The 11,310-nt window shown below is 37.1% G+C and overlaps 1 protein-coding gene across 2 annotated transcripts in view; it reads left to right on the forward strand.

Annotated features, from left to right (window-relative positions):
• PTPN3 (protein tyrosine phosphatase, non-receptor type 3) overlaps nt 1-11,310 on the forward strand; it is a 95,080-nt gene that overhangs the window by 10,103 nt on the left and 73,667 nt on the right. For both annotated transcript variants that reach the window (XM_010583577.1, XM_010583578.1), the window contains exons 2-6: nt 507-614; nt 785-827; nt 1,908-1,986; nt 3,463-3,507; nt 4,437-4,489. In XM_010583577.1, coding sequence (XP_010581879.1) covers nt 507-614; nt 785-827; nt 1,908-1,986; nt 3,463-3,507; nt 4,437-4,489 — 328 coding nt within the window. The remainder of the gene's footprint in view (nt 1-506; nt 615-784; nt 828-1,907; nt 1,987-3,462; nt 3,508-4,436; nt 4,490-11,310) is intronic.

Raw genomic sequence — 11,310 nt, forward strand, 5'->3', positions numbered from 1 at the left:
AGTTGTTTTGTTTTGGTTTTTTTTTTTTTTTCTCCCCTGTCCTAGTGTATATTGACTTTGCTTTTTGACAGCTGATGTGGAATGAGAGCGGGGTGCTTTGGTGGTGACAGCAGGGACCAGAGCAGCCCCATGTGGCTGTAAGCCATCCTTGCAGACTACAGCTCAGGAGAACAGCGTTGCTCCTAAAGACCGTGGTCAAGGGAGAGGTTGTCTGCTTCAAGTTAAACTGCTGGACTGACCTCAAGGGCTCGAGTTCATGTCAATTTGTATTATGAGATTTCACATGCCTAACCTATTTTGGAAAGAAAGCCTCTTTAAAAAAAAAACCAAAACAAAACAACTTTTATCAAATAAAGTTCTTATTGCTCAGAAACTTTGAACCAATGATTAGCAGCTATTTTTATTCATGAGTTACATTTTTTTAAAAACAAATTTATTTCAATGAATTGTGTCTTAAAACGTGTAAGTGTTGCAGAGTTTCACTTCTAAAGTTTTCTTGTTTTCAGAAACAAGACACTGGACAGATTTTGTTGGATATGACCTATAACCAGTTGGGTGTGACGGAGAAGGAATATTTTGGTTTACAGCAAAATGAAACTTCAGTAGATTCACCTGTAAGTATAGCAAATAATAAATGTGTGTGCATGTATATGTGTGTATACATATATAAACACATATATGCATACACATGTATGTATACACACATGTACATGCACACACACATAAATAAACAGTATTTATTTGTAAATATTTTTAATCCATCTAATAGTTTTTCATTTCACAGCGATGGCTTGAACCAAACAAACCTATTAGAAAACAGTTGAAAGGTAAGACTTGTTTTTAATATCTTGTTTGTAACTGCATAGTCCTGCTTTTCTGTGTTCTTATGACTAGAATAAATACAGTTCTTGTAAACTAGTGCATCCAGATGGTAGATTTTGTTTAGGAGCAAGTCTTGTCTCTGCCAGTGTTTTCAGCAGAGCTTTCTACATCTCTTACTGCTACCTGAGTGCTAATAAGACTGGGTAGGGCACTAACTTTGATGCTGTAATAGCATCTAAGCCTGGCTTCTGAACAGTGTTGGACATCCTGGCCATGAAAGCAGTAGTCATATTGTGGTGCCAGTAAATTCCTCCTCACAGGGAAGATAAAGAGGAGGGGTTTTGATTGAGGGAAGTGGAGCCAGTTTCACGTATAGGCTCTGGCGATTTCTTGTCTGAAGTAGAGTTAAAAAAAAATTGCTTGTTTTTATTAAAAAACAACCAAACAAAAACCTAACACCACACACTTCCAAGTGCATGTGATGGTCTAGTATGTCTTGTTTATAAACAACTTTGGGTAACACAGAATGCTTACCAAGGACAGGCTGGCCAGTGTGACCCTGCCAGATAGCGGCTTAGGAGGACTGAGTGACACTGTCCCAATTTGTGCTGTGAAACTTGAGCTATATTTTTCAGCTCTCTTATTTCTACCATATGCTGTAGATTGCATATGAATTGAAATAAAAGTATGTGCAGTTAACATGGTGAACTTCTGTTAATTTCTTCTATTTATATGTAAGATGGAATTGAGCATTATCCCAACTGAGATGCTTCAAATACACTTGCTGCTGCTTTTTCTTCTAATATCTATGAGGCAAAGATACCTAAATAATGCCTTTTATGTAAAGTAGCATATACAAATTACTTTAAATGCAAGCATCACTGTATCTGAGAGTATTTTCTTCTCATAGTTGGTGTTGGGGGGGATCAGGAGAGACTTCTCATGGTTTCTTTTAGTTTCATGAGAAAAATGGATGAGATTTCTATATGGTTGCTCATGTAACTTTTCTATAAATATAGAAATAAAACCTCAGGCTCTTTCTTTTTTAAACAAAAAAATTGATTTGTTGTTCTAAAATATTGCAGGAGGTTTTCCCTGCACCCTTCGTTTCCGTGTAAGGTTTTTTATACCTGATCCTAACACACTTCAGCAAGAACAAACCAGGTAACTTCTGTTTGATGTTTGCTTCCATGAACTAAGAATGTGTAAAGCTCCCCTTTTCCATCTCCACAGCTTGGCAAAGTATGCTTTATTAGGTAGATAACCTTGCTTAACTCTTTCTATTAAATGTGTTTGGAATTGACAGCTTGATGTGATGCTCATAATGAATGGTTTCTTCTATATGCAGCCTACAACTCCAAAATGCAGCCAGAATATAAGCTACTACAAAGATGGCAGTTAGTTTATTTGCCCCCTGGATTCCTTTTTTTTTTTTTTTTTGAGCCCTTCGTTGCTTGATGTGCTTGCCTGTTGCATTTTTTCTCCTTTCCTTTTCTGATCCCTTAATCAGATGCAATGATTAAAAAGTAGGGTAGTTCAATTATTAAGCTGTCTGCACGCCCTCAGTCTGTTAGAAGTTTTGTATCAACACTGAGTCAGTTTTTTGAACATGTGTAGTAGATTTAATGCCGAGGGCGTGGGAGGGTGGGGTTTATTTTGTTTCAGGAAGAACAGATAACAGTTCTTGTTTTCTAGTTTGCCCCTTACTTGTAACATGCAAAGATCTATAATGCTGCAGTTTATAGTAGACTTTTAAAGCCTTCTTTCTTTAACCTATCTCTGAGTTTTTAGGGTCGTGGGGTACATGAATTACAAGCAGTTTTCAATGAACTTGTGAGAAGGCTTTAACTGAATACTTGTTTTGTTCAGTGCACATGATTTGGAATTTAGAATTCACAGGCACGTATTAATTGGGCATTTTTTTGGTAATGTTTTTATAACATTTTCATTGTTAATTTCAGTGACTTGAGAATATAAATAGTACAGCATGTTAAATGATATTTCTTGAAGAAAACTTAGCTATTGACCTGTTTTGGTATTTGCTAATAAAGCTGTTGTAAGCTGTTCTGTTGTTTGAAACTGAAATTATTCAAAGACCTTCTCTTCATGGTTCTTCACATCCCAACTCTCCAGTATTGCTATAAAGTAACGTTGTAAAACACACTAGTAAGAGCAAGACTAAACTGCTCTTGGAGAATTAAGAGCTTTTTGTCAGCATATGCTACTTGAGAGATCTCATTCTCTCCATTAGGTAGTTCAAGATAGAGTATCACAGTTTGGGGTTGGGGGTTTTTTTTGTTTGATTTTTTTTTTTTTTTTTAAAGTTACATCCAAGATGAATGTTCCTGGGAGAAAGAGAGCCCAGTTCTGTAACGGTTTGGGTTTTGTAGTGTTCGTTGTGGCATTAATACCATGGTCCTGGAGTGGTAGTACAGACTCACAAAGATCTTTAAAACTGTTGTGAGAGTGAGTGGGTGTATGATTGCATGTTTGTAAGTGGCACTAAGCTTTATTCATCTGCTTGTATAGTTTGCTGGGAAATCTAATAAAATAGAACTAATACATGTAACAATTTAAACCGTACCTTTGAAATGTGAAAATAAATAAATGTTTGTTTGTTTTCCAAAAAATCTTTTCTAGGCACTTATTCTTCCTGCAATTGAAGACTGATATTGTGGAAGGAAGGTAATAAGAAAACTCTTCAATTTATCTATAATTCTTTTTAAAATAAAATTAAAAAAAAAAAAGCCTTTTTCTGAGGGTATCATTGCTTTAAAATTGTACCTTGTGAAATACCGCTTTAAAAGAAAATCAAATTGCTAGGAAACATCACAAATTTTCACATAGGTCACTTATGAAGAACAGTTTAGTAGTCTGTTCTGAATGAGCTGTAGGAGGTGTTGTGCATCTGCAGGTACAATGTCAACCTGAGACATCTTTATGCAAGACATGGTGTGCCAGGCATGGTATTCCAAATGTGGGGACCTGCTGTCTAGTGCAGTAATCAGGAGGGAGTAGCAAAGGGCCGTTTATGCTATTATTTCTCATTATTTCAGGGTTATATTCCCTACGTGGTGGGCATATATCCAGTTGTTCCTTTGCCTGCAATTTCTGTGTGTTTGTACATTTAAAAAAAAAAAAAGAGGAAAAGGTGGTCCGAGTACTTGCTGCCTAATGTACATTGCCTTTAGGTGTTGGCTTTTTTTCCTCTATGGAGTCACTGGTCATGAGATCAGAGCTGTCTTTGTGCTTGGCACTTGGCTAATTTTAGTGTTTGTGTCTAGTTTTAAATACACCAGACTGCAGCTATTAAAATAGTGTCCAGAGCCCCATAAAAATTGCTTCTCCTTTTGCTTTCCTGAATAAGCATCCAGTAACAATATGAGCATGGCCTTTTAGGACTTGTTACTTCCATTCTCTTAAGAAGCTGTTACACGGCAACTAGCTTTTAATCTCCAGTCCTAGTGTGCTTTGACAATCAAACTTTGTAAGAAAAAATCAGATACTCTTTGAAGATAAATGAGTCTTCGTGTACTGAACTAATTGCAGAGGTATTGTTAACAATACATTTATACAGCCTATATCTAAATAAAAATATTTTCCCCTCTTTCCAGGTTGTCATGCCCCATTAATTCTGCTGTTGTCCTGGCATCATATGCAGTACAATGTAAGTAATAACTAATCATTATTTTGTTAATAAATGTATTTGACCAACTACCTTCTCTGCTGTTTGGCACTGAAAAATAAGGAAAGATTTCTTTCCTTATCTATTTGTGTGGAATATTTAAAATGCTACAGGTGATGCTTTGTAAAGAAGGTGCAGGTTATTAAAGCAGCCTTCAGACAGTCTAAATAGAAAAAGCATACTTGTTAGGTCTGTCAAAAAAAAAAAGTTGATACAAGAATAATGTTGTTATTACTTATGTGTGCTTGTACTGCTGACAAAAAGAAGGCAGGTTTTCATTGTCATTGGAAACAAAATAATGAAACTTACTGTGTGTTACAATAGCTACAGGAAAGCATTCCAGGGAAATAACAGATCATCTAGAGAACGGTTAAGGGGAAGGTAAACTCATGATTAAGAAACTCCAATGTTCTTATGTAATGTTTTCTCAGGGAATTTGATTTGTTAGATACGTAAAACTGCCTGGCACTTTGCAATACGTTTAAGGTGACTCTACGGACAAGAACTTGTATTCTTCTCATCTGCCTGCAACTGGAAAAAAGGAATTCTAAGGATGATATTAGAACAATATCTTCTGTAGGAAAACTAAAATGGACCTGATCCTATGCCTTATAGGCATCCTAAACAGTGAAAGGAAGAAACAGAGGAAGATCCTTCTCATTAAACAAACAAACAAACAGGTTGAGGGTTTAGTAGAGTTTGTATATTTCTAAAAATGGTTGTTGGGGAAAGCATGCTAGAATAGTTGTGTAATTATTTGGCTGATCTATATCTATCCCATTTCTTTATGGAAAGGCTAGCAAGGTCCACAGAAAAGATTGAGGTATTTTTCGCTTGAAATAAGGACCAAGCTAAATAATTAAAATATGGTTTTCAAAAGAGAAAGTAATAAACTGTTGGCCTCTATGAAAATCCCAAGAGGCTGTGAAACATTCACTTTTATGTTTAAGTATATCATGTGGTGCACCCTTTTGTTAAATGGAACTTTAACCACATTCAAGCTTAGTAACAACAGTTGAAACCAGAACAAGTTTTCCATAGTAGGCAGCAGTCCCAGTTTTATTGCCAAAGGAAATGTGTCCCTGCTCCCGTATCCCAGGGGCACAGTAGGGCACTCGGAGGCTGAAACACTCTGAACCTTTAGGATTGCTAAATGCAGTGTTGTTGACCTGATTGTGCTAAAGCGCAAAAATATAAAGGTACAGTGAAGAATGCAACTATTTTATCACAAAGTCAAGCTTAACATGATTTTTAAAATTAATTATGCCACAGGTAGTGTACCCCAAATCCCAAAGTAATTTCTTTTTCCCCTTCAGTTTTATGACCATTCCCTTTTTAGTGCTTTGAATACCTACTAATGCAGTTATTTTTACTAAAGGAGAACAGCAGAAGGTCAGTGAGTATTGTGGAAGGGTGCTAGTGTGTTTTAATCTTTCTCTTTCCTGGTGCATTCTGGAATTTCCCATGCAGCTATTTGCCTCATTTTCCTAACTCATGATAATGCTATTATTGCCAGTTGGGGGGGGGCTTTTATTAAAAACAAACAACCCCCCCCAAAAAAACCCCCAGACCTAAACCTTTCTTTTTTGCTAGCTGATGCCCTTTCTGTTGCTGTTTGTATGATATGTATATTTATTCTCTGCATCAGCAAAGAATGAAACATTTAACAGGAAGATGTATTCCCTTGAAGAAAAAAAAAAAAGTTTTTTCTTCTGCTACCAGGTTGTTGGCATTTACCTAAAGAAGATGGCATAGGAAAGACCTTCTGAAATCTGTGTGTGTAGGTCTGCTTATTTAGTCATGTTTGCTAGGATTCTTGTCACCTTAAATTGTTTTAAATAGGGGTTTTTTTTGGTGTTTTAGTTTCTAATCATACTTATTAAGAAGGGTTGAAGTTTTTGGATATGAGGTATCTTCTTATTAAAAAGCCATTGTCTGAAGTTGCCATGGATTGGTTCTACCTGAGCTGTTTCTTATTCCTGCCGCTTCTTGGTGGTTCTCAGGCTGCTCTCTCCTTCTGTAACTTCTGTTAACTGTATGCAGAAGGGGAAATCATCATTATCTGACAATCTAATGCTTATTTGTTTGAAAGGTGGAGCTGTTGTCACTGGCAGGAGGCTGAGGCAGGTGTCTTTCTTTGCACATGAAGGCTGATGATTATTTCTGCTCTTGCTTTTTAAATACAGTTTTCACATGTGGCAGTTGTATGGTTGACTTTCACAGGCTTTGTCTGAGTTTTGCAAAGGGACAGTTGGTGGTGAAGTCTGTCATCCCACTGAAGTGCTGCTGCTCTGTATTGCTCTTTGCACAGGTGTTTGAGTTCAACACTGCGGTTCTGAAATAAAACTCTGACATGTTGCTCTGTGCCATTGTGGCCCACCCTATGTTGTCAGGGGGTGCTAAGTTACAGGGGAATACAAGTGGGTGTGAATACTGTGACTAAATAGCATGTGACTAAACTTGATTGCAAGTATGGTTCAGACACTTGAAGAGTAAGTTGTTAGTTTATTATCAGTAAATGTGCTTTGTCACAGAAATGATCAGTGGATTCTGAAGTCCTTTTTTTAAGGAGAACTTGTTAAGGTGCATTTCAAATAATTTTGAAATCGTGAAGTCTGAAGGATAATCGTGCTGAAAAAAAATCTAATGATAAATAGTAGGTCTTGGTTTTTACTAGTGTAAAATGGGAATGTTGTACAGTCTTTAACATTAAATGAGGGACCTATGCAGAGTTTGTATCGCTTTTTTATTTAAAATGTCACAAAGCTGATTTAGCACCACTTGTTTTCTATCATTTTGTGTAGTAAGTTCTCATTTCCAGAACAGTGTTTAAAAGACTAGCTATTGGAATGTAAGAAGTCCCATGGGTTTCGTGGGAATATGCTCTTATGTGCGTAAATCCTTTGTGGGGTAGGGACTTGAATCTAAAGCACATCAACAAAGCCAACAAAAGGTGTTATGAATACTTCTAAGCTTTCTTTTTCCTGAGCATCATTTGCTCAGTGATTCATTATGACTGGGGTCTTTCTCTTATCCCCTGTGATATTGTTCCCATCTCAGCTCTGCTTTGAGAACGAGGATGTTTCTCTAGCACGCTGCTGTCTATCTTTGGGAGTTTGTTCCAGAAGGAGTTGACTAGTTGCTTGGGATTCAAATGGGCTTTAGCGAGGGTGAGGGTTCAAGGAAAGCTGAGCTTAGTGTGCGAGTCCCTCAGGAACTTATGCTGTTCTGGAAACATAAGAGTTTGTTAGAATTTTGGGAACGCCAGAAGGCTGATATCCCAGAGGAGGAGATGACCTGTAAGACATAGAGGAACGTCAATAGTAGCTCCACAGTGAGAATCACACCACATAATTCCCCCATCAGCTTTCTTCTTGCCTGACTCTTCTAACTTGCCCTAATTTTGTCCCCCTCTCTTTTTATAGAAATTACACTGAAACCTCAGACTTCCTAATTTACAGACCTGCCTGTTTTCATAGCTAGCATTTGGGGATTTTTCTCTGTGTATGCTCCCCAGCTATGGTTTTTTGAAGTGAAATAGTGCTCAGAAGGACATCATGTAAGCTGAGAGATTTGCTCAGAGGCCAGTCAGGTTCCTGCTACTCTCCAGGGCAGTTGTAGCCCTTTTGCCTCAGAATCAAAATCAGACTGGATGAACAAAGAGAACTTTGACCTAAATTTCCAGTGTTTGAAATTATTTACCAGATGTGTTGGGTAGCCTGAGGATTGCGTGCATGTCCCATCTGTTCTTCTGAAGCCTGCAGTAATGCTGTTCAGTCGCAGGTAACTTTTATCATGTCTTACAGTACCTGTCATCAGCAGTACCAGAGTGTTATCTATGTGACGGTGGTGAAATTCCCAATACAAGAATCTGCTTGGAGAAATTGATTGAAATATGCACCCGTTTTCTTCCACATGGTTCACTGTGGTCTGGATTGCTTGAGCTTGCTAGCATCTCTTTGTACAACAGTTCTTCTAAGACTGTCTTGATAGTTGATATACAGCAGCTCTCCAGCTGTTTTGGACTGTTTTCCCTTAATTATATTTTACAGTTGTGCTAGGCAAGACAGAGGCCACTTCAGGAGATCATTACTTCGAGTCTTGTTTGTCTAGTGTTCTTCCACTATGCAACAAATAATTGTTTTGAATCTGTAACGCTTCAAAACAAAGTACAATACTGTAATCTCTGGAGTGGAGAACCCCAGATTGGGCTATTGGCCAGTGTTGTAGCTGAAGGAGCTGACTTTCTACAGTGCCTCGTGGACTTGGTATTATTCTTCTGTATTTTTAAGGTGGGTGAACCTATTAAATATTTTTGTGTAACATAACTAAAAAGGGGAAAAGAACAGTTACCCAAGGTCACGGTCCATGTAGTACAGTATTATGATAATGAGTAGTGGTGAATGCTGAGAGAAAACACACATGACAGAAGATCAGAGCAGTTTTAAAATGCGTTAGTTCTGAAAAACCTCCTAATGTTTTGGGAGTACTGATAACTATTCCCTTAAGTCTTTTATCCCCATGCTTTTTCAAAAAGAATACGCTTTGTACTTTGGATTATACTTTGCTTTTTCAATACTTTTTCTGATTGTGACTGTGCGGTTTCTGAAGTACATTTGAGATGCAGAAACAGTGACTCAGTATAACTTATACTTTCTAATTTGTTTCTTCCTTTTCCCTGTGATTTTTTTTGTTGTTTAACTGTGGCTGGATTTTGAGCAGCTGATTTTTAAATTTTTTAATTTTTTTTTAAATAAAAAGTATTACAATGACTGATTCCTTTTTCATTGGAAAGGCAGTGGTAATAGATAGCTTGGAGACCACCATTGTGTATGTATAGTTGGCATTTTTGTCTACAAATGTTCCTTTGCTTTTATTAATGCCTACTTTTTCATTCTGTCTTACCACAAAGTAACCAGCTGTCATAAGTGGTCATAAGCAGCTACTTAGTCATCTCTAGATTGAACTTTTTTTAACGGCTTTTGAAGTGTTATTTCCTTTTACAAAACAGGTTAGTTTTATCCACATGATAGCTAGTTCTACTTGTCCAGTAGGGACATTATGCTTGCTTACTCAGTGGTTGAGTGGGTTAGAGTTCATGCTCTCATCCTTATTTGGATACAGGTTCCACTTGTTGAAACACATCTCCTTCTCTCAAGATCCACTTACGAGGGTTTTGGCCCTTTTTTAAAGTCTTTCTCTGATAACCGTTTTCAACATGGTATCTTTAGTCTCTACATCTACATGGATTTTGCTCATTTCAGTGCTCCTTTTTAGCTTCTCTTTAATAAGTGTCTACATTTTTAGATTGATTCTTTGAAACTGAATTCTGCTGTAGTGGGTTATTTTCTGATTCCAGAAGCATTTTCATACCTGAATACTTTGTAGTTACTGTTGAGAAATAGTAACTGCTTTAGTGTATGCTATGCAGTGCATCATCTTTCTTCTGTTCTCTATTTGTGCCAAGAAGCAATGACTTACAATGTCTGAACTGATTGAACTGTACAGATTAGGCAGTATCTCTTCTTTTTGTATCCCAGTGTCCATAGGAAGACAAATTTATCATTAGCCTGTAATACTGTATTTCACTCTCATCTCAGCTCATCAGTCATTACTGCTGTCCTAAATTGGAGGCCAGTCATGTGACCCTAACTATATTTTAATCCTGGATTGCCGTTTTATACCTGAGGATTTTTACTCCTTGATAAAAGTTAAATTAGTTATATAACTTGTATGCTAGACTTGTCCCATTGTTTGGTTATTTTCCACTGAGAACCTGATCTGCTTATGTAATTATCCTCTTTTTAAAACAGGCGACTCCAGTTCACTTCTGTGCTTTATTCATTTAACCTAAATTATTCAACCCTGCAAAAAGTTACAAATTCAATGTGAAACAACTTGATTTTTTTTCCTGGTACACTTCTCAAGTCTTTAGAAAATTGATATTAAACCTGTTTTCAAGGACTAGCTCTTGCAGGCATTCCTTTGGACCAAATTGTCCATATTATCTATAACTGATTTCCCATCATGCTTGATGAGAAATGATGCCTAATGAGCCATTCATACATTTGTCTTCTGACACCTGTAGTTACTTGGAATGCCCATATGCAGAAATAGGTTCGGGTATGCAAATTTTTCTACTATTGTTTACAAAGGAACCCTTTAGAATTGGAGACCAACTTGTCTTCTGTACCTTGAAGGATATCACATAGATGGGAAGCCAAAATTGGTCACCTTTTAAGTTATGCAAAGCTAAAAGCTTATCTTTTCTACTGTTACGTTTTCTGAGGCTGCCTGTAGAAATTGGGACAGATTGAAATGGTGGTATTTCGGTTCTGTTAGTATTCGAAAACAACAAAATTAATTTCTAAAACTGGAACCAAACAAATAATTATCTTGCTCATGCTGCAGAAAGCTTGGATGTCAAAAATAACTTCATGTAAGAAAGAACCACAGGCAAATTTAGCTTGGAAGGGTCGTCTTCAAAGTCAGATCAGGTTGCTTAGGGCCTTTCCAGTTCAGTTTTGCATTTCCAATGCTGAAATTCTGTTGTCTGTCATCCTTCTGGTTTGCAACTCAAAGAAGAATCTGGCTGTCTTTTTTGCACCCTTCTTTTAGGGTAGTGGAAAACAGAAATGAGATCAGTGCTGCCTTACTGTAATATATAAGCCAACTGACCAATGGTTTCTTGGAAGAAACCACTGAATAAATGAAGCCTTAGTAATTACTGTAAAATTTGTTGGCATCAATGGCTTTTTCTGCTTCCATATGTGTCAGATCTTCCCTCTAGAAGACTCTCCCCG

This window comes from Haliaeetus leucocephalus, unplaced genomic scaffold (genome assembly GCF_000737465.1).
Source record: "Haliaeetus leucocephalus isolate CR32 unplaced genomic scaffold, Haliaeetus_leucocephalus-4.0 Scaffold915, whole genome shotgun sequence".
In the NCBI taxonomy this organism is placed as follows: Eukaryota; Metazoa; Chordata; class Aves; order Accipitriformes; family Accipitridae; genus Haliaeetus; species Haliaeetus leucocephalus.